Source organism: Malaclemys terrapin, chromosome 9 (assembly GCF_027887155.1).
Source record: "Malaclemys terrapin pileata isolate rMalTer1 chromosome 9, rMalTer1.hap1, whole genome shotgun sequence".
In the NCBI taxonomy this organism is placed as follows: domain Eukaryota; kingdom Metazoa; phylum Chordata; order Testudines; family Emydidae; genus Malaclemys; species Malaclemys terrapin.
In genome coordinates this window covers 64,004,607-64,027,692 of record NC_071513.1, presented here as the reverse complement: position 1 = coordinate 64,027,692, position 23,086 = coordinate 64,004,607, and the positions used below count along the sequence as shown (strand labels likewise).

The window sequence follows — 23,086 nt, the reverse complement described above, 5'->3', positions numbered from 1 at the left end:
CAAACTTGCTTTGATCCACCAGAGTGCGCAGCCCCGCCCCCCCAGAGCGCTGCTTTACCGCGTTGTATCCGAACTCATGTTATATTGGGTCGTGTTATATTGGGGTAAAGGTGTACAACTAATATCCACTCCACTTGAAATATATTGAGCAAAATTTTCAAAAGCACCAAAGTGATGTAGGCTTCTAATTCACTTAGGTGCTTCTGAAAACTCTCATTTATTTGTACAGCATGGTATGAAACTTTATATTTTTTCTTACTTTTAATACATTTCTCTGAAGAGTTGAATGTTGAACAATCTTTCTTTTTTATGTTATTAGGATGTATTTAGTTTTCAAGTGTCTCCTAACATAAATCCTGTCAAGCTGAATGAATTGGCAATCCGAAAACGTTTGACTATCCATGGAAAGGACAACGAAGTTGATCCTTCTGACTATGTGTTGCAAATTAGTGGAAGACTGGAATATATTTTTGGTGACCACCCATTAATTCAGTTCCAGGTATTTAAATGTTTTGAATTCTAAATTTAAGACAAAAGTGGGTTTTGCCTGGAAACAAGGAAAATTAATTCACAATTATGCTGGAGTAACTTCTGGTTGAGGAATTAACTTTTTTGGAACAGCTGGGTTATTTATTTTAGAAGCGTTGTTGACCACAAAAATAAATTGTTGTTTCAAAGAAAATTTCACGAGGATTATCATGCTGAGAAGTAGAATGTATTTCTCAACAAAGCTATTTTATCTTGCTTATTAGAACCAATTTAGCATTATATCATGATTCAGAAAATAAGGACAACATTAGAATATTAAAAATAAGGCTGACTGCTCCCCCCGCCCCAATCACACTAGTTCAGATTGAAGTGTTGTCATGAGCTTAGACTTTTTTTTTTTTTGTCAGTTTGTCTCAACTTTAAATTTTAGACATAATGAGCCAAATTTTCAGCTGGTGTTAATCAGTAAAGCTCCACTGACTTTAGTGGAACTATGCAAGTTTACATCAGTTGAGAATCTGGCCCATTATTTTTAATATATATAATTATAAAATCAGTTTTATTTGGATGGTTATTTTGTCAGGTGACAATACCTCTCAAATTTATAATAATAATTCATGCCAAAGGCTCTTTTTCTCCCTGTAAAACAATAGTGTATCTGCATTGCTGCTGGCTCATTACTTCAAGTGCATTCTCTGTGACTCTCATGGTAATGGGAAGTTTCACATTCTCTGTGACTCTCATGGTAATGAGAAGTTTCACATTAGTGCTTAAACTAATACCCTTTTTCTATGAAGTTTCCTTCCAAATGCAATAAATTTCAGGAGTTAATTGCTCCAAATTTGGTTTTGACATAACTTGTGAAACCACATAATATTTAGAAATCACAGAGGTGTCAGGTTTACCAGGAGAGGAAGTATAACATTTTATTAATTGCATGGGCATGTGACTCCATCTGAGTCTTCTCAGACTTCTGGAACATCTTGTTCATAAAAGGCATGTTCAAGTATTAGTATATGAGTTAGTTCCTCCTGTAATAATTAAATGCTGCATTTGTGTATAAATATAAAAATATATAGAGGCTTAGCTTAGAGGACCTGAATTTCCAGTATGTGATCAGTATGAAACAGAAAATCATCCTGAGGTGGTGTGACATGGTCAATTCGTGGCTATAATGTCATTTATTGCGTGCAGTTCTTTCGGAAGACACCTTAAAAAAACAAGGTTCTGCCTGCCCTGTGTGGACATCAATGATTCCTTGGCACTCACCTTAATGGTTAAACTCTTGGTCCTTGGCCATATTTTCCACCCCTCATTTCATCCACCATTGTCCAGTGTTCTCCGCGTGTACCAGTGTGTTGCCTCCTTGCATCTGAGAGGTAGAAAGCTTTTCCTAATATCTAATGTAAATCTCCCTTGCTGCAGATTAAGGCAATTACTTTAACCTACCTTCAGTGGACATGGAGATCAATAGATCACCATCCTCTTTATAACAGCCCTTAATATACTTGAAGACTGTTATCTGATCCGGACTCAATCATCTTTTTTGAAGACTAAATATATCCAGTTTTTTTAACCTTTTCTCATAGGTCCTGTTTTCAAAATCTTCTTCTTTTTTTGTTGCTCTCCTCTGGACTCTCCAATTTGTCCACATCTTTCTTAAAGTGTGGTGCCCAAAACTGCACACAGGACTCTAGCTGATGCCTCACCAGTGCCAAATAGTGCAGAACAAAAACCTCCTGTGTCTTACATATGACATTCCTGTTAATACGCCCCAGAATTTTTTTGAAACTGCATCACACTGATGGCTCATAATCAATTTGTGATCCACTGTAACCCCAGATCCTTTTCAGCAGTATTCCAGTTATTCCCCATTTTGTATTTGTGCACTTGATTTTTCCTTCCTAAGTGAAGTACTTTGGAGTTGTCTGTATTGAATTTAATCTTGTTGATTTCAGACCAACTCTCCAGTTTAAGGGCCTTTTGAATTCTAATCCTGTCCTCCAAAGTGCTTGCAAATCCTCCCTGCTTGGTGTCATCCACAAATTATATAAGAATACTCTCTGTGCTGTTATCTAAGTTATTAATTAAAATATTGAACAGACCCAGGACAAACCTCAGCCGGACCCCACTAAATGTTCTCTATTTGGCCACAGTCCACTGATAACTACTCTTTGAGAATGTTTTTACAACCAGCTGTGCACCCACCTTATAGTAATTTCATCTAGACCACATTTCCCTAGTTTGTTTATGAGAATGTCATATGGGGCTACGTCAAAAGCCTTCCTAAAATCGTCTTAATTTAATTTTCTTAATTATCTGAAGTTCATGAGTCAAATTTAGCATTAGTTAAAATGGTTTTAAACAATGAGAGTGGAATTATGATTATCAGCTTGTAACAACTATTTTCTGTCTGGCTTCAGTATATCCGTAAGTGTGTGATGAACAGGACTCTTCCTCACCTGACCCTGGTTGAGTGTTGCAGCATAAAGAAAATGTGTGAACAGGAAATGATTGCCATAGAAGCTGCCATAAACCGAAAATCATCCAATCTTCCTCTTCCTCTGCCACCAAAAAAAACACGAACAGTTACTGTAAGTTGATATGAGGAATATTTACTAACAAAAATAACTTAAGACACGCCACTAATGACTTTTTTCTTTGTGTGTTTTTCCTCTCCTACTTCTTTCCCAAGAGTCTCCTATTGTTGCTCGAGATATTACATTAAGGATAAGAGGCCTTGTAGCCTTTACCCTGTCCTTTCCATTTTGATTCTTTTACCCTTTTCCAAATTAATGCCTCTTTTCCACTATTATTGTCACTACTTTTTACTACAAGCCAGAAGAGCAGGTGATTACCTGTAACTAACCAGTGGAGAAGTTACATGAGGGAATGATTGAGTCCACAGCTTCAACTGCATGCCTACTCTTCATCAGCTGCAGTCTTGTGTCTGCTTCTTAATCCAGATTTAATGCACAGTGCTGCCAATTCAATAAACTCTGAAATATTTTTTACTAATTATTAATATCATGTCGGACAATTGGATTTTTTTTAAATGTTATCAGTCTATGTTAATTAAACTGCTATCCTCAGAATGTGATTGCAATTTATATATGTGTGAATCCTGGGAACAAGGAGAGACTTTGTTCAGTGATACAGTAGTTAATTACTGCACAGTTTTGTTTTTAAACAGCTTGTATGTATGGGAGATGAATAGGTTTGAAACTTACAGGAGGTAACATTTATTATTCTGATTTGTCAACCATCACAGCAGGCATATTTTAGTCCCAAGATGTGGTTTACATGGGTTATTTCCTCTCCTGCTCCTTCAGGGCATCTGAAATGGTCTTGTGGCTATGATAGATGAATTTTTCTTCATTCATTTAAAAAAAATTCTTATTAATTAGTTTAAATATTTAATCATGCATTTTTAGCTTTATCCATGAATATTGCAAAAATATTTAATACATAAAATACTAGATCACTAAATTGCATTGAAAAAAAGACTTCCACATTTCTGTTTTCCTTGCAGCAGCTGACTCACAGTGTGTGGGATATTAGCAACCCTTTCAAGATTATGCTGTTAAAGGGTAATAAGTTGAACACAGAAGAAACTGCCAAAGTAAGTAATGTAGAGCCTAGTATCAGGAGACGTTCTTCTGACTGATCATTTTAATTTGCAAAGTGTTTACCGAATGTCAGCTCATAAAGGCTCCAGTTCAGCAAGGGCCTTAAGCAATATGCAGATGAATAGTCCCAGTTGCACTACCCACCTGCCTAAAGTAAGATACATGCTTTAGTGCCTTGTCTAATTTGTCCCTGATTTTCAGCAAATGTTTTTCTAATGTTTGGTGTGATCTTGGCACAAAAGGTATGCATTCAGATGAAGCTATTGTGATAGACATGTATGCCTTATACATGAGCACAGATTAAATATGAATGCACTTCTGATTCAACACTAGATATATATATAGTGTTTTATGAAGCTCTAATTAAACTGTATCTTGTATAAGGCTAAGGGTCTAGATCACATGCTGCTGTGTAATCTATCCTGTTTTTAATTTTCTAAACATGCTGAACATAGCAAAAATTGCAACAGTACTTCCGGTAAAACTGTAGATGGCTACATCACAGACCACAAGTTGTTAACACATGGGAATTTATTGCACAGTCCCACACAATTACATAAAGACCTTACAAACTCTTTGCCTCTGAAATAGAACAGCATGAATTTTCCTAATTTGTTTGGATGACAATTAAATAAAGAATAATCATACTGAGGCCTGGTCTACACTATAGAGTTAGGTTAATGTAAGCTGCCTTAAGTATCTGAGCACCTTACTTGTACAATGAATATCAATAGTAAATGCCCTTGTCAACATCATGCAGTCTCTGGCTCTTCTTCCATTTTAAGTTTAAATATAGATTTATTTTTTTTTAGAGCCAAATAAGAGGAAATTTTCTGTCCAAAGCAAGATAGTTTCTGTTAAAAACTAATTCACAACTGCTCACTGTCCAACTTCTCAAACTTATTTTAGTTTCATTCATGTACTCTGGAGTACTTAGATACACACCATAGTATCTCATAAAGTATCATAGACCTCATAATTGGCTGAAAACTTCAGAAAACCACTTTCTACATTTTAATTATGGAGCTTTAAGCAAAACTAACTTCTCATCTCTTCATTCTTAAAATGAGTCATTAGTAAATATCAAAAGATTTGATGATATGGTGCTAATAAAATCCTCAAAGCTTCTATGCTTATCTGAACCTTTGGGGTGTGGACTGGGAACCTTCAGAGGTAAGGATCTCTTTTGAAATTTCTGGCACTTCTTCATTTTGGCATGAACACAAATACTATGACAACAGCTTCTAAGTTGCCTTGAAATAGGTCCATGTTCCTGGTTCTATGCTTCTAATGAATGACTGAAATATACTCTTATCTTGAAAATTTGATCTTTTGTTACAATGGAATGCACCCTGAACTTTCTGATAATTCCACAGTGATCCTAGGTCATTTCTTATCACACATGGAGGAGGAGGAGCTCACTAGTGTTGCTGTTCCAGTAGCTCAGCTGTTGCTGATTCATGCATGTATGTGCAGTGTTTTATTACATTGCTTTTCCATGGCCTAGTTTACTACAAAGTTTAGATTAAATGATTCCGAACATGCTAAAAATACATTTTGACTCATGGCGAGCAAGCTGAACAGAAGTCTAGATTTTAAAAATAGAAAAAAAGTCTGACTTCAGTAATTTTGGATTATTTGTTTTTTCACAACTTTGATATAACAAATTGTGACAGACTCTTCCACAAATGCAGAATTGGGGTACAATTCTATATCTTCAGTTTAAATGCTAGAAAATAAGGAAGACACAGGTGTAGTTTCTATTGACCAAATGTCAGTATCTTCTTCCTCTTCTAGGCTCTAATCTCTGTTTGGTTTTTCCACAGTTTTAAAATTTTAGTTTTGTCTTTGAAGTTCCAGTTCTTTAATTAGATTAAGCCAGTTTTGCACTGAGATTTTGACACTAGTTTCACGACCCCACTCTATTCTATAGATTCTTATACAACTCTTATCACTGTAGAATCTGAATGCTTTCCAATAGTGCACTATCATCTGTCATATGTGGTTTGTTCTCTCTTTCTAGAGTAGGGGTGGGCAAACTACGGCCCGTTGGCTGGATCCGGCCCCTCAGGGCTTTGGATCCGGCCCGCGGGATTGCCACCTCCCTGGTGCCGCAGGCCCCATGCCGCTCCAGGAAGCAGCAGGCACCATGTCCCTGTGGCCCCCGAGGGAGGGGTTGAAGAGGGCTCTGTGCACTGCTCTTGCCTGTGGGTACCTTCCCCAAAGCTCCCATTGGCCGGGAACGGGGAACCGCGGCCAATGGAGCCCTCTGTCCCCTCTCCCCCAGGGACTACAGGGACGTGATGCCAGCCATTTCTGGGAGCGGCGTGGGGCCACTAGGTCAGTGGTGCCGGGCCGGAGCCCAAACCCCTCCTGCACCCTACCTCCCTGCCCTGAGCCCCCTGCTGCACCCTGCACCTCAACTCCCTGCTATAGGCCCCCTGCTGCACCCCTCCTGAGCCCCCTGCCACACCTCACACCCTTCCTGCACCCTGAGCCTCCTGCTGCACCCCACACTCCTCCTGCACCCCAGCACCCTGCCCTGAGCCCCCTTATACACCCCGCACCCCTCCTCTGCCCCATCCCCTTTCTTTGAGCCCCTTCCTGCACACTGTACCTCCTCTGACACCCCGCACTCCCTCCTGCACCCCGGCCCTGCATGCAATTTCCTCACCCAGAAGTGGCCCTCGGGCCAAAAAGTGTGTCCACCCCTGCCCTAGAAGGAAAATTGTGTGTGTTGTTCAGGGTTTTGGTTTTGGTAAGGTTTTGTTTGAGGTTTTATTTTCCTGTGTCTTGAGAGAAAGTGAGATTGAAGGCTTGCAATTAGAATAGAAGGTAATGTGGGTTGTAAAGGTCCTTAATTCATGTGAGAGTTCATTCCACAATCTCCAGCCAGCCCCTGAGAAAGCAGTCTCCTGCACAGATGAACTGTACCTTTATAGTACAAAGTTCCATAGTGGCTGAGGAGCTGTGTTGTTGACCATGGTCTCATCTCAGAGCTTTTGGTGATCTTTTAGGTACACAAGCCCAAGCTATTGAGCACCTTAAAGATAAAGCCAGAAATCTAGTCAGCAATGACAGAGCCCTATGACCTGAGGCCCACAAGCCCAAGTCAGCTGGCCCAGCCAGATACAGGTTTTTCTTTGCTGTGTAGACATACCCAGACTGAGGAACAGGGACTTAATCATGAGCCTCTACCACAACAATAATAGCCTGTAGAGCAGACTCATTTTATCTCTCTCTTTAAGAGGTCTCAGTGCCACTAGACAGAACACCAAACCGAGAAGGTGTGTGGGTTACATACTTCCCCTAGCTGAGGAGGCACAACCTGAGCTTCAGAGACTTACCAGTTGAAATCCCGGATGAGCCCCCACTTGTAACGCTGACAGACCCCAGTCATTGGTGGGGGACCTCTGGAGCTTAGTGCATGAGCCTCTTCAGCATGAGCTAAAAGCCAACTGGCTGTTGGTGAGTCTGCTCTACAGCCTTTGCCAACTCTCACTCTCTCTTTAAGTGGTCTCGGTGCCACTAGATGGGACAAAACACCACACCCAGAAGGTGTGTGTGTGTGTGTGTGTTACACCATCTCAATACAATTCCTCTAGACCCTGCCATGTGTCTGAGTTGGGACAGTAGAGTTCTGTGGCTGACCATATTGAATGTTTACCTGGTATTTGTTTTCCTGATTAGAAGTAAAGAATTACCAGAAATCTCACCAGGCAGCTTTAGATTTCCTTTTCAGTGCTGTAGATCTAAGTAGGTGAAATAAAGAAAGAACCAGCCTGAACTCTGAGGCCTGGTCTACGCTTAAAATTTAGGTTGACGTAATCCCAGTGTAGGTGCAAGTATGTTGACAGAAGAACATTTCTGTCGACCTAGCCACCAGCACTGACGGAGGTGAGGTCCTACAGCAACAGAAAACCTCCTTCTGTTGGTGTAGGCTACATCTACGCTACTGGGTTATGCAAGCATAGCTATGGTGCCCTAGCTATGCCACTATAGTCCCTGTAGACATGGTCTTACCCAAAAATCAAAAGAAAATTTTTTATAAGTTCAAGAAAATTAGATTAACTTAAGTTTGATTTAAAAATTGTATTTCTGTTTACATGCAATTGCTGCAGAGGAAGTGGCATAATACTGTGGGAGAGGCTGCTATCCTGGTATTTCTTTCGGGACCGGAAATAAGGAATTGTCAGAAATCTCACCAGGGAGCCTTTAAGATTTCCTTCACAGTTTTACAGACCTGAATAATTTGGATAAGCATCTGAACTTTTTGAAGTTCACCCAAGTCATCACTACCCTTACCATGCATTTAATTCTGTCCAGAACTGAATTGTAAATCAACGTATATATTTTTGCTTTTTTCTAATGGGTTTTTAAGGCAACAGTTTCAATGGGAATATATAAGATTTTTAGAATAAAAAGGGGGGGAAACACCCCACCATGAGTTTACTTTTTTGTATCCAGATTTTATAGTTGTTTTTCTTTAGCATGTGGACTTTGTATAGAACAAAAGGCTTGTCTTCAATTCAAGTAGAAAATAGAAAACAAGGATAATATTTTGGACCTGACTCCTTTCCAGGAAATATTTTAAAGGGAAGAAGTGAAGTCAGTTCTCTTACTCATTATAGACTCAAAAAAGAAGCAACTATAAAATACCGTCAGCACTTTTCTTCATATAGCTAAATACATATTACTTTATCACTACACGTTCAGTTTAATACTTATTCTGCCAACGTGAGCTACGTGTGAGCACCAACAGTAATAGACACCAAAAGTGAAGTAATTTTTTTCAAGATATGATTTAGTTTCCTGTACAGTGTATGCTTTTAGGTTAATAAATACTCTGTGTTTTTAATAGACCTGGCCAGGATGTAGAAATCACTTCCTGCAAAAAAATCTGGGTTTTTGAAATAAAAATTTAATTTTAAATCAGGACAAAACATCAAAATGCAAAATTTCTCATGGGTATGGTTTTTGGCTTCCTGGCTGCCTGCCTGGAAGGCCCATTTCACTTGTGAAATTGACAAGAGCCTGCCAGCGAGACTGAGAGCCCCAGTGCTCTGCCTCCCTTCCCCTCCCCTACCTCCAGGGCCGGAGAAGCTAAGCAGTGAACTCTCTGCCTCTGTGGTGTCAGACCTGGGAAGGTGGTGGGGAAGTTGAGTGTCCGGCTCTCGGGCTTTCCAACCCTGGAGCTGAGGAGAAGCTGTGATGCAAAGAGCCCCGGTGCTTGGCTTCAGCAGCCCTCTGGGAAAGCTTTTTTCAGTTTCAAATGAAATGACAAGAGCCTTCGAGGAGAAGAACATGGGAGCTGTCAATTTGGTTTTCCTGACAAAAAGAAAATTTTCCCATGGAAAATTTCATCAGAAAACCATTTCAAAGAAAAACTTTCAACCGGCTCTTATGTTTTTAAGTAAATATTCCTGGCTTCATGGAATGTTTTTGGATACTTTTCTGTCACACCTCTATTACAGGTTCATGTCAGGGCTGGTCTTTTCCATGGAACTGAGCTCCTTTGTAAACCAATTGTAAGTCCAGAAATATCTGGGAGAAGTGAACATGTTTGGAATGAAACACTGGAATTTGAAATCAATGTCTGTGACTTGCCAAGAATGGCTAGGCTGTGCTTTGCAGTTTATGCTGTGATGGATAAAATGAAAACTAAAAAGTCAACCAAGACAATTAATCCTTCCAAATACCAGACCATCAGGAAAGCTGGAAAAGTGGTAATGCTTTCATTTGTTTTCCTGTAATGTACCTCTTAATGTACTGAGCAGTGTATTTATAGGCATTTTATTTTCTCACCTTGGAAATCTGAAACACAAATGAAAAAAGTGGGTGACCTTAATTGAAGTAGTGCTCAGTTAAAAAAGCAACTTATTTATGAACTGTTTAGTCTCAGTGAGCTTATTTAAAACAAAAAAGGATAATTTTTCCTCCTTTTGTTAATTACTAGTGTTTATTTTTTCTTTATCCTTTTTATTCTAGCAATTTTTTTCTTAAAGGGGTATTGTTAAAATCACATTTTAAAATCTTCACGTGTATTATTAATGACATCTTATATTCAAAGTAAAAGATTTTTAAAAATAAACTAATTTATTTCACATCATTTTTGTTTACTTTTTTGCTTTTTACTATTCAATTTATGGTTTCCATGTACTCAGACCAAGGCTGTTTACATTCCCCAACACAGGGGAATATTCTGTTCTTATTGGGTTTTGTAAAAGCGTTTGGCCCTCCCCACACACAGAAAAAGGCCATAAACTTAAAGTAATTGGCAATGTCTCTTTAATGAGCTGAAGCTTTAAACATTATTAGTATTTGTGAAATTGTATTCAGATCTTTTGAGCTCTGAACAGGATAGGTTTTTTTTTCTAGACTGATCCAGAAAATCACATATTTAACTTTCAGTATTGAACTAAAGACAATGGGACTTAGGTACATGCTGAAAGTTGAGCATGTGCTGAATTGCTTTCCTGAATCAGTGTCTTAGTCTAGAACAATTTTTTTTTTACTCTTTATTTTTCTAGTTTTGTGTCATTTACTATTTTAAAGTTTCAGATTTATTGTTAGGTTCCATTTAAACAATAAAGTCTTTCCTTCAACAGCACTATCCTGTAGCCTGGGTAAATACCATGGTATTTGATTTTAAAGGACAGTTGAAGAGTGGAGACCTCTTACTGCACAGTTGGACATCATTTCCTGGTAAGGTTTGATTTGTAATCCTGGGATTTGCTGTATACCTTAGAGTACTCATGAGACTAAAGAACAACATTAATTTAGGATAATGGAATATTAATTGTTTTTTTGCCTGCCATTATCACTGTTCCAAATAGGGAAAGAGAGAGCTAACATTATTATTGCATAAAATATGTCTGTCCCCTCTGCTTTCCTTCTGATATTCTATGCAGTCTCCTTAGTCTGGTGTTTGTTAAACTTCTGTACAGTTTTCTTGAATCCTTCTTTAAAAAAAAACAAATTTCTTGGGGATGTTTCTTGTTTAGTTTGGAAATCCGTTCTATCCTTGAAGTGTTATCCATTACTGAATAAGGACCTTTTAAAAATGGCAATGCCTGTTATTTCTAGCAATTTATAATGTTTGCCATCTTTAAGATGCCATTATATTTTCATTGCTTGTGTTGGTTCAGATTCCTATGCCATACAAAGCAGATGATTGTTTCGGTTAGAATGAAGAGTGGCACCTAAATTTCATATTGCTTTATAAGCAACCTGTATATTTCAGTGGACCAAATGTTGTTGTTATAAATTTCAATCCATGTGGTTTTTGTTAACTCAAAGTTAATTGCATTATCATATATATAACAGAGAATCTGTTCCGGCAAATTAGAGAGCTTAATCTACATTAATTTTGATCTATACATTTTTTTCTTTAATTAAATAAGAGCAGCTTTTAAATATTTATTTTAAAAATCATGCTAAAGATATTCATTCTGGATCAGATCTGCAGCTGGTGTAAATCGGCTTGGCTTGATTGAGGATCAGCGCTATGCCAGTTTATAGCTGCTGAGGATTTGGCCGTTTATTTTGTTTAATTCAGTAACCTTTTCTGTGGAAAATGGGAATTACAATGTGGTGGTTTATGCTGAACATGCAAAGTGCATAGAATAGCCTCTGTCAGTAAATCCCAACTACTTATAACTGCCTCTGAAGTTTTGGGGAGCCTTTTTATTCCAAGGATCTGTGTTTATAAGAAGCTAATTAAGCCTCACAACCCACCTGTGAGATAGGTAACTATTATGCCTATTTTGTCAATGGGGAAAATGAGGTACAGAGAAATGAATTGCTCAAAGGCTTGCATTAAATAAGTGACAGAACCAGAAATAGAACATCCAAAGTCCTAAGGACATCCTTGTGCTTTCCTGACTTGTGCTGCTCTCTCCCATAAAGCCCCACATCGTAGTCACCTTCCATCTGCGTGAGGAAAACTGGACAAAATGCCCTTTTGAGCTTATTAATCTTGCTCTTTCATTATAGAAGCAATTCAGCAGCATGAGGCACTCTTGTCTTCAGTGGCTTAGAACTCCTGTTAGATGCTGGGTCATTCCCCCTTGGACAAAGTTATGGGAACCTAATCTATCCATGGGGCTGAAACCGCAGCTAGAGATTGGCATGCTATAGGGACAATTTTTACTGCCCACCTTCCATTTTCTGAAATAGTAACAAGTGGAAGTGTCATAAGAGCCAAGCTGGTTCTGTAACCTGTCTTCCTTTCAATGGATGATCCTCTTGGGCATCAGACATGTTGATGTTAGGAACAGATTGTGCCAGAGATTCATTGCAAAGGAGAGAATCTGGCCCTCTGTGAACAGCTCTGTATATTTTTACAATCAACACAGGAAGCAGTTTCTCATGGCATTGCTTGCTGCCTTATCCAAAGACACTTTGTACTATAACATAAATTGTTCTGATATTTTAGATGAACTTGAAGAAATGTTGAATCCAATGGGAACAGTACGAACTAATCCTTACACTGAAAATGCAACGGCTTTGCACATTAAATTTCAAGAATATTCAAAACTGCCTATTTATTACCCTCCCTTCGATAAGGTAAGATATAATACACTAAATAAAGAGAAGCCATGAATGCTAGTGTATATAAATGCTAGGCTATCTGATATTTACTTTCTTCCCGTTTAACACTGGCTTTTGATTAAATCCACCCTTCTTGCCTTTTAGTTTACATATTGTAGTTACTAAAACTTGGAACCTCAGTATTCTGGCTTCCATATCTTTAGAGAACATGTTGAACAGAATTTTTTAAACATTCTGCCCTTCTAGTGCATGTTATTTTGAGTGTCAGAAAAAACAGTCTATTTTTAATATTACAACTGCCTTTGACAATAATATATCACAGTTGCATTTCTGTAAACCTCAGTATAAACACATTCATTGATATCAAACTGTACTTAATCAGGACTGAAAAGGATCTGACATTTCACATTTAAGACTATATTTTATCCATTCTCTGTTCCCTTCAACAGTTAAAATCCTTTTCTGGAGAAATACACTTTTTATGTCTGTTTCTACACTGAAATACTTCTTTAGTTTGCTCCTGAACAAAATTACCTTTAGTTGTACTATACAAAGTCACAGATACAAATAAGAATATCTGCCTAGGGACAGGAAGTATATGTGAGTGTGTGTTCAGAGTACAGCTGATGCAGCTACAGTGTAAATACTAGAACAGCTAGTCTATTCACAAACCAGCCAATAATGCTGATCCCAGGTGACAATAATAATATAAGTGCAGTTTCGCAGCACTAAGCAATTGGTACCATTTTCCTGACAGTAGTGGGAAATCTTATTACCGATTCCTGAAGAAGTTATTTCTCTTGTTTAAAAATATTTGGCAATTTTATCACCTTTTAATTATAATTCTTGTTCTTTTTCTGTTAATTAGCTTGTGTACATTTATTTCTAAAAATATTTAAACTCATATGTATTTGTGTTCCTGAGATAATTTAGAATATATACTACCTTTACTAGTTAATATTTTTGTTTCTGTGTTCAGTTTTTCTTTTGTGCTTTTAATTACTTACAATTGAAAATTCAAATATTCAGGCATGTTCAAACATTGTCATAAATGTGGTCAGAGGATTTTATTGAGTGCAGTACATTATATAGTCACAGTGGTTTGTGTGATAATATGACTGATAATATTTCCCTGTCTGTCATAACTCTTGTTGGGGAACTTTATCCTCTTCTTCAACTGTACCTGAGCAATTCTGTACATCAAACTCAGGGAAATTCTAGTTCTTTTATGTGAAGTGATTTCACAGCTGGTAGAAGAAAGGTTGCTGGAAGCACTCAGTACTGGAGAACTTGTATCTAAGTCCTTTTTTGGTGGTTCTTGGTTGCTCAACACTTTCTGCTGCTTTTAATTCTTGAGAGTTGAGTAATGTTTTGTAACATCAATGGGAAGCTGAAAGCATCAAAATATTTTGCCTCAGATATTTAGTTCCAATATTGAGAATGAACTGAGATCAGAGCTGTTGAGGATGAATTGCTGAGATCAGGATGGCATAGTAATTAATCTTTTTGTGAAGGAATAAAGCTCCCCTCTTTGAATGAAGGCTCCTTTGGACCAAAGTGATGGAGACAATGGGCCATATCCTCAGCTGGCATAAATTATATTTGTAGCTACCTGTTTTATACCAGCTGAGGATTTGGACTCTCAATATTTGTTTAAATTTGCAAGTAAGATTTAGCAAATACATAATTTGTTTTAATTGTTCCAGTTTTCAGTGTTGGTTGAGGGCATTAGACAAATACCCTTAATTAGATGCGTGATCGTGGTTTGAGAGTCACAAATCCTGAAGATGAATCAATCTCTCTCTCTCTCTCTCTCTCTGATTTATTTATTCATACATATATAATATATGATCATAGCATCAGTCCACCTGGTAGTAGAATATGCAAAGACCCTCATTATAGATGCAAATTGATACTTCACTTTAGCCATCTTCGCTGAAGCAGCAGCTAATTATTTAATGTTGTTAATCATGTGTCTGCTGTAAATGTTAGACTGTATTTAAGTAGAATTAATTCAGAAGTCCACTGGAACTGAGTCCTGAGTCACAACACTAATCCAGATTTGCTTCATCTGTTTCTGGGCTGGGAAGTCGAGCTCTCACCACTTTACTTGAGATGATTGTATCTTGTGTTTTATTTATTGTGTTGTGGTGGAGTTTATAGCTGAAATTACCCACAAATTACATTAAAAGCATGTTACGCTTGCAAAATCAAGCGCTCAAAAGATAGGAAATGCCAGAATTAAGAAGGTTGGCTGTGCTGCTTGAATTCAGCCCTGCTATGCATACACATTGATAGTCTTTAATTCCATTATCACATACTACTATTTCCACAGGGCCCCTTCCTTATTCAGTTCACAGAATGGATGGTGTTCAATGAATGACAATCTGATATTTCTTTTATCCTCATTGTTCAAATGTGGCATCATGCCTTATTTATTGCACACTGTTCAAATCCTGCTATGAGGACAAAATTATTATTTTCTTCATAGGTTCTTCTATAGCACTCACCACTGTATTATGAGTGCTTCACAAAAACTGATGGATTTCTTTTCACAACACTCCTGTGAGGTGAGAAGGTAGTATTATCCCCATTTTACAGATGGGGACCTAAGCACAGAGAGAGAGTAAGGTCAAAAGTGTGCACTAATGTTGACTGCCCAATTTTAGATGCCTAGGACCTGATTTTCAGAGCACTTAGCATTTTATGGCACTTTATATATTCAGAGCAGAGCCCCCATTGAACGTAGTAGCCATTGTACGTGCTTAGCACTTCTAATTTACAGAGGTGTCCAGAAAATGGAGGGAACACAGTGGCCACCTGTGAAAGTTTTGTAGTATGTGACTGGTTGAGCATCACATAAGAACTCAGTGGCAGAGGTAGGCATAGATTCCAATTCTCCAGGACAGCATTCAGCAGCCTTAACCATAAGACCATGCTTTTCTCTTCCTGCAAACCCCTGCCTCCTTCACTAGTTCCCTTCCAATTTCTGCAACAAAAGAGGCAGGGACCGTACAGATAAGGACTTCCTTCACTAAACTGCACTGGTTCATCCATTGTCCCTTTCCTTTCCCCCGGCTCCTTGTATGATCTCAATCTTCCCCTTGCTTTTCCCTTTATCATACTAGCTTCCATTCCCCCCATCAGCTCCTTTTCCATTTTCTCCCCTCTCCCAACTCTTTGTTCCAAACTACTCTCTCTCTCTGCTGTTGCCAGCCCCTGTCTGGCTCCTGTCCTCTCTGTATTTGAATCAGAGTAGCCTTGTGACTTCCAGGAGCAACAATTATAAGTAATGTCCTGCCATTGCAGCACTAGGCCAGAGTTTGCTCAGTACAGATAAAACCTTTGGAGAAGTTAGCTGCCAAACTCTAACAAGGCTCTACTGAGCTTGTGCAAACTGAGTGGTGTTTTGTTTTTTGTTTTTTGTTTTTTTTCCCCAAAGGTTTATAATTTGAGTGGGAGGTTTTCCATAGACGCAGCAAAAGGCCCGTGCCTGCCATATTCCAAGACCACCCCCAAAGCATGAAGGTGCAAGAGCTTCTCAATAAAATGATAAAAATATTTTTAACATGGCCAAAGATGTATTTTCCCCTTAATTTCACTCTGGGAAATGGCTGAACCATTTTTGCTGAAACTTTCAAAACAAAAAGTTCAACATCAGGCAGAGACCCACTATTGAAAATTTCAACCCAAGCAATTTGGAAAAGTTGCATGCAACTGAAAACAGAATCTTATAATAAAAAGCATCAGGCAGCCTTAACTATAGGCACTGCTATTGGCTCCACCTATAATAATTGTACAGTGGATATTGATCATATTTTTAAAGAAAGACTATGTATTTGATTGCTTATATAAGCTGATTGCTGATGTAATCTTTAGATATTTTTAAATATGAAAAACATCTGGTTTGAATACACAGCTTTCTTATACTGAATACGGTCTATGAAGGAGAACTATTAAATAATCTAGAGAGGATAAGTTACCTGCTCATAGTTATGTGCATTGTTCCACTGAGATGTGTCCATCAAAGCTTTTCTGGCTTTAAGTAAAAAAAATATATATGTATATGTTGGGCAAGACATGATCCACTATCTCCCTATCTCCTTCCCCTGGCTCAGGGCTGCCACTTTCATGGTGCCATTTCTAACTTTCAAAGTACTGTTCGTGCTTGGGTGCAGAATGGCTCAGGATATTTGTAAAGGAATAAGTGCTGTTGATTCAAATCCAGCCCAGGTCAGTAAAACCAAATGTTGTTACTGTATGTTCAGCGAACTATGCAAAATAGGTTGGAGGTCTCAATCTAATTTGCAGTGGGATAGGCAGGGGTGGAAGTAAGTTAAAGGACTTACCGGTACGCTGGAGCCACAACCAGAAGAGGCGGGGCCTTTAAATCAAGATTTAAAGGCCCCAGGGCTCCGGCTGTGGCTGGGAGCCTCGGGACCTTTAAATCACCCCCAAGCTAACAGCTGCAGGGGCGATTTAAATGGCCCGGGGCTCTGGCCGGCACTACCACAGTGGAGCTCTAGGCCCTTTAAATCACCGATGAAGCCCTGCCACTGCTACCCCGGGGCTCCGGCAGCCAGGCTCAGGCGGCGATTTAAAACCGGGCTCTGGAAGCAGGGAGCCCTGGGCGCTTTAAATCGTCGCCTGAGCCCGGCTGCCGGAGCCCCAGGGAGCGGCAGCAGGGCTCCGTCGGTGATTTAAAGGGCCAGGGGCTCTGGCCGCTGCAGGGAGCCCTGGGCCCTTTAAATCGCCAGCCTGGGGAAGCCAGTCCGGCACGGCATACTGGCTCTTGCTGCTAAACCGGACAGGACCGGCTTACTTTCACTTCTGGGAATAGGTATCTAAATCACAGAACATCTCATACAATGGACGCTACTTGACAATAATTTTGGAGGTGTTGAGCACTGAGCACAGCCACCAAAAATTGGATGGACATGGAAATTGAAGTACCCATCAGATTACTGAAGGGACAGTGTAGGGAAGCTGACATTATAGAAGATGTGTTTTGTGGATAGGTAGAGAATATTAACTTGCAGCTTTTCACAGATTTAATTCACATGTATAATTGTAAAGATGAGGGGACAATATTGTACTTCCTTGCCCTGAAGTGGAACCAAAGAACATAAATTTATGCAAGAATACCATCTTCAGAGAACACCAAATTGCCTGAGAAATCCTTTTGCTTTAGGTGCATTCCACTAGTACTTACATTTTTCACATGGGTAGCTGGTATGTAGCACTCCTTTGTGCATACTATACTGAGTTTTCTAGACCAGAATCTGTTTTTTATTAAATTAGCTATCTATAGTCATAAAAGGACATTTTATGGAAGAGTAATAATACACATAAGGTTGTGATGTAATATCATACATAAACACACTTGTATACCACACTTAGAGTATAAAGAATTAACAAATATGGGTAAATAATCAGTTCTCTAACTAAAGAGAGAACTTTTGCTGTATCATTTCACCACTTTACCTTTATAACATTTTTCCTTCAAAATGTAGTCCAATTCTTTATTTCAATCTAATGCTTAAACTATTATCCTTTTGCAGATACTTGAAAAGGCAGCTGAGATTGCAAAAAGCAGTGAGAATGCTGGTATGGCAGTAAGTATCCAACCTGAAAATAGCATCTTCAAAATTAGAAAATCCCAATATCCTATTTCTCTGTCACTTTATGCTTGTATTATTCTAATAGAAAATAAATATATGTATTCAGGTAACATTAAAACCCTCTAGGTTTTTTAGGTTGTTTGTTTGTTCTTAAATCAGTTAGCATTTCCTTCAAATCAAGCATATATTCCTTGTATTGGACACTAGTCAGGCTACAGAGTGGACAAGGGATGCTGTGGCTGAATATATTTCATGGATTATACCTCATCCATGTATGAAATTTGGTTTCATACAGCATACAAATGCAACTAACAGTTAGTTGTAGCAAGATAATCTGTCTGGTTGTCAGAAGCTTCCCAATAATGACCATTTTTGAGCTGGATTGATCTTTGACAACAATAAATTCCTTAATTTTTTGTATACCTGTGGAGTGGAGATATTTGATCTTCTGAAGGAGGTGAACAGTTCTGAAACAGAGGTTGTACTTTCAATATGAAGTCTTTAACTAGAAATTGCTTTCTTAATACATACCCGCCTAATGTTGAGGCGAAAAAAATATAAAAAAAATACAGAAAACTACAACCCTGCTAGTTCTCCAGTCTGCTACTGGAAAGTACCTGTTCTACTTACTGATCTACAGGAAGAACTGTATGATGTTTTAGAATACAGAAGTTAGTCAACAAGTACATCAAGTGTAAATAACACTGAATAGAGCACTTTAAACATTATGCAGTGTTCAGAAACACTGAAAACTCATAACTTGTTTTATTACAAGCAACTGAATATGTAAATGAGATTATCACTTACACAGCAGAATGTCAACTTGATGTTATTTGTAATCAAGACCTTTTATTTATTATCTTTTAGAAACATGAAAACTGCTTTCTTGAATAAAGCTTTCAGTTACAAAATCACTTTCTTTTCAAGACTTTCTCGTTTACTGTATATTTTGACATAAGCACAAAGTACATACTTTTCTTAGCTCACTAAACAAACATTTCAATTACACCAGCTATTTTAAGTCTATTCTCTTAAACAATTTATTCTTAAACAATATTTTTGCTTGAAGATATTTACTTAAAACTTTTCAGCACAATGCAAGGCTCAGGCACTCGTCCTTTCTAGTAAGAACTAAATTTGAAAGTAATAATGTATGTACCATTTGAATTATTTTGTCAACTAGGAACTCTCTACGGAATGTTACTATGAAGTGAAACTGTTTACGATACATAAACAATATTGTCTTCAATTTGGCCTATAATTTTAACTGAACTTTTACAAGGAAGGAAAAAGGTTTTCATGCAAAAAGAATACCACTTAAAAAAATCTGAATCCACTCTAATTTCACAAGATCCAAGGAAGTTTCCATACTAATTGCTCAAGTTTTCAGGTTGCTTCAGAGCTTCATATAATACACAGTGAAAATAGATTATCAACGTCTCTGCACAGAGTACATCTTTGTCTAGAAGCAGGAGCTTCTATTACATTTAATTGTGTCTATATGGCTTTCAAATTATGGTGGTCAGCTTTATTTCTTTCCTTGCAGTTTGCATAGTAAGGATGCATCCTGTGACCAGTGTGTCTTTTAAATGAAGATTCGTTTTTAGTAAACCTGATTTTTAAAAGTAATGTTAATTTCCAAGTTCTAGTAATCAAAGTTACGTTAACTTTTAACCTATGGTAATAATTGACATAGGATAGTTAAGCACTGGAACAAGTCACCTAGGGAGGTTATGGAATCCCTGTCATTAGAGGATTAGAACAGGTTAGAAAAACACCTCTCAGGGATGGTCTGTGTAGACTTAATTCTGCTGGGGGATTGTAGATGACTTCTAAAGATCCCTTCCTGCCCTACATTCCTTTTGATTCTGTGTTAAAATGAGAATTGTGAGAATAAAACAAATCTGTATTAGAAAATATGTGTGTTAGTATTTACATACAAAACCAGTCTTTTTTTGTTATAGTTGGAAGTGCATCCTTAGAATTTGATTTTAATTTGACTTTTACCCTTACAATGCCATGACACTATTTAACTGACACATAAATGGGAAAAATACTTGCTGTCAAAACAAGAATTCTCCCATTTAAATGTGAAAACAGCAATATCGCCATCTAGTGTTATTTATCACAGTTTAATTTTTTTCAAATACTTTTGTAAATTGAATTTAGATTCTGCTGTATAAATATGTTCTACCATCACCAGAAATTTGAGGTCTGAAGTAAAAGCCTGATAATCATCCAACTGTGATCTAAGAAATGAATCCAGGTCACTTAATACTACTGTTCTCCTAATATAGCGTTGTCACAGACTATTAGAGCAAGCTAGTCAGTCTGCATCCTGTATAACATAAATTTGGTAATTCTTGAACTTACTTTGCTAACTTTAATTTACCTAGGGTCGAGGTGGTAAGAAGTTCTATATTGAACTAAAAGAAATCATGGAAAGGGACCCTTTGACTCAACTATGCGAAAATGAAATGGATCTTATTTGGACTTTGCGGTATGACTGTCGTGAGAATTTTCCACAATCACTGCCAAAACTGCTGCTGTCTATAAAATGGAACAAACTTGAAGATGTTGCTCAGGTAAGGCAAATGGCAAAGGCAGTGTAAAAATATGGCAGGCAAATCATGAGCAAAAGTTTTCTTGTACACAGAAACATTGAAGTGTTGTGCTAAACTTTGGTTTATAAAAATAGGCATTTAGGCCACTGATTTCAGTGGAGGTTGGAAGCCTAAATACCTTTGTGGACCTGGGCCATAACTCTTTTGCTTTCAAAGAACCTATGTCTCGAGCCAGATTTTAATACTAATTTAAAAGTTAAACATGAAAAACCAGTTCCCAAGCACTTTTTTCTCAGAAAACTTCAGGCAGATAGCGTGCTTGAATCCTCTCTGAGTTAACAAAGCTTTCAAATTACTTCTAAGAGGATGTCTCCATAATCCACCACCGATTGGAAAGGAGAGTGGTAGACAAGCCCAAGGATGCAAAAGAGAAATAAGATTGACAGTTAAATTGTTTTTATTCCCCTCCATAGTTTCTTTAGTTCTCTCCATGTCCCAGATTTAGGCCGTGATCCTAAAAACATACATCTGGTCAACTTTGAGCATGAGCATAAGCATTTCCAGGATCAGGGCCTTGATTAAAACTGCAAGTCCAAAAACTTAGATTCAGATTGACTGTACTTTTTCAGATGGTAAAACCTTTGGAACTTTGTGAAAAATGGATTGTTCAAACCAGCTGATATATAGTTATTGAAGAGAATAATTAATTTTCAATTAAATATCTTTCTACAAAGTATAGGGTCACTCACTTCAGTGAGACTATTTGCTTGAGTAAGCTGTTCCTAAAGCTGATATAGAGATAATTAGGGGCTTCAAGTTTTGATGTTAATATCAAACTAAAATTGCATTTTGCCAAACAAATTGAAACTAAAATGAGGATGACACAATGTCAGATATATAGGTATACGAGTCTGTTTTATTACTGTAATTCATATGTCTACATTTTTCTCATCATCCCAAATAGAATCCTAGTCCTGTAATGCTTGTTGAAAATAGGCAGAAATGTGTGTGATAGCTTTAGAATGAATCTCCTCAATTTGCATAGCAATGCACATTTGGATTCATGACTAAAAAACTATACTTTGACAGTGTTTAATATTAGTGGAGTATATAATTGCCATGAATTCAGTTGCTATATCCTCTGAGTTACTGAGATGAACTGATACTTGTGGAATTCTGGTTTCTGAATGAAATGTTTATTTTTCTGAGGTGATTATAATGTGAGATCCTCCTCTGTTATGGAGCTATCTAGTAATAGCTAGATAGCTATAGGCCATTTACATTTTTAAGTTGTGGAACAATGTTGTTTGTAACTTTGTATAGGAAAAGTATATGGATTTCATAGTCCTCATAATATTTCTGTATCTCAGACTGATTAAAAAGTGTAAATGTAGCAAAAATAATGGATTTCTCTAGTTATTTTTTGGAATTTTGCCTAGACATTCTGTGTACTCAAAAATGCTTACAATTGCAGTGGGCAGGGCAAAACTATACAGACCCAGACAGCTTTAACAGATCCAACACGCTATGTAACAGAGAACCAGATGCTTGCTTCAGTATGTCTGCTTGCTTTAATTTAAAATTTACTGTTACTGGAACCATGCATTGAATGGCATTTGTGATTTTAGAGACCATCACACTAAGATTGTATCTGTCATCTGTGGATATAATTGGCAGTATTATAGTAAGCTATCGTACTAACCTACCGTACTAATAATTTGAAAGAGAAACTATTTACTTTTAAAATGTTTGTGCTAAAAATCAACTATATTTTATGGCGCATAATAATCACAATATAAACATGTGTTCCGATTAGTATCTGAATCTAATCTGGTACTCCTCCACTTACTAACTATAAAACTTTTAACCTTTTTTAGGAGACTGGGAAACCCATTCATCCACTATGTGAAACCCCTTTCCCCCCACCACCATCACCATCAACAACAACTTCTGTCGACTTTACTCATCATGTGTCCCTTTTGATTGGACAGTCCAGTTAACATGTTGCCCCAGGGTCTAGGTAGCAAAGAGCCTAAGGAGAACATATGCTCTACTCTGGAAGATCTATTTTCTTCCATTATATCCTTCTTTCCAACATGCCTTAAGTTACTCTTGAAGCTATTAAAGTAATTTGATTTTCACCTTCTAAACTTGCAGTTGAATGGTTTACAGCAGTGAACTCCAGACTAGTCATATGCATCGCCCACTCATTCTTCACCCACTTGCATTC

At 37.7% G+C, this 23,086-nt stretch overlaps 1 protein-coding gene across 6 annotated transcripts in view; it reads left to right on the top strand.

Annotated features, from left to right (window-relative positions):
• The window catches only part of PIK3CB (phosphatidylinositol-4,5-bisphosphate 3-kinase catalytic subunit beta), a 210,790-nt gene that overhangs the window by 129,607 nt on the left and 58,097 nt on the right, over positions 1-23,086 (top strand). For 5 of the 6 annotated variants that reach the window (XM_054040185.1, XM_054040186.1, XM_054040183.1 and 2 more), the window contains 8 exons: positions 320-499; positions 2,913-3,083; positions 4,022-4,111; positions 9,593-9,844; positions 10,727-10,823; positions 12,556-12,686; positions 18,233-18,286; positions 20,689-20,877. In XM_054040185.1, the coding sequence (XP_053896160.1) occupies positions 320-499; positions 2,913-3,083; positions 4,022-4,111; positions 9,593-9,844; positions 10,727-10,823; positions 12,556-12,686; positions 18,233-18,286; positions 20,689-20,877 (1,164 nt within the window). The remainder of the gene's footprint in view (positions 1-319; positions 500-2,912; positions 3,084-4,021; positions 4,112-9,592; positions 9,845-10,726; positions 10,824-12,555; positions 12,687-18,232; positions 18,287-20,688; positions 20,878-23,086) is intronic. The other variant, XM_054040187.1, reaches the window with a different exon arrangement.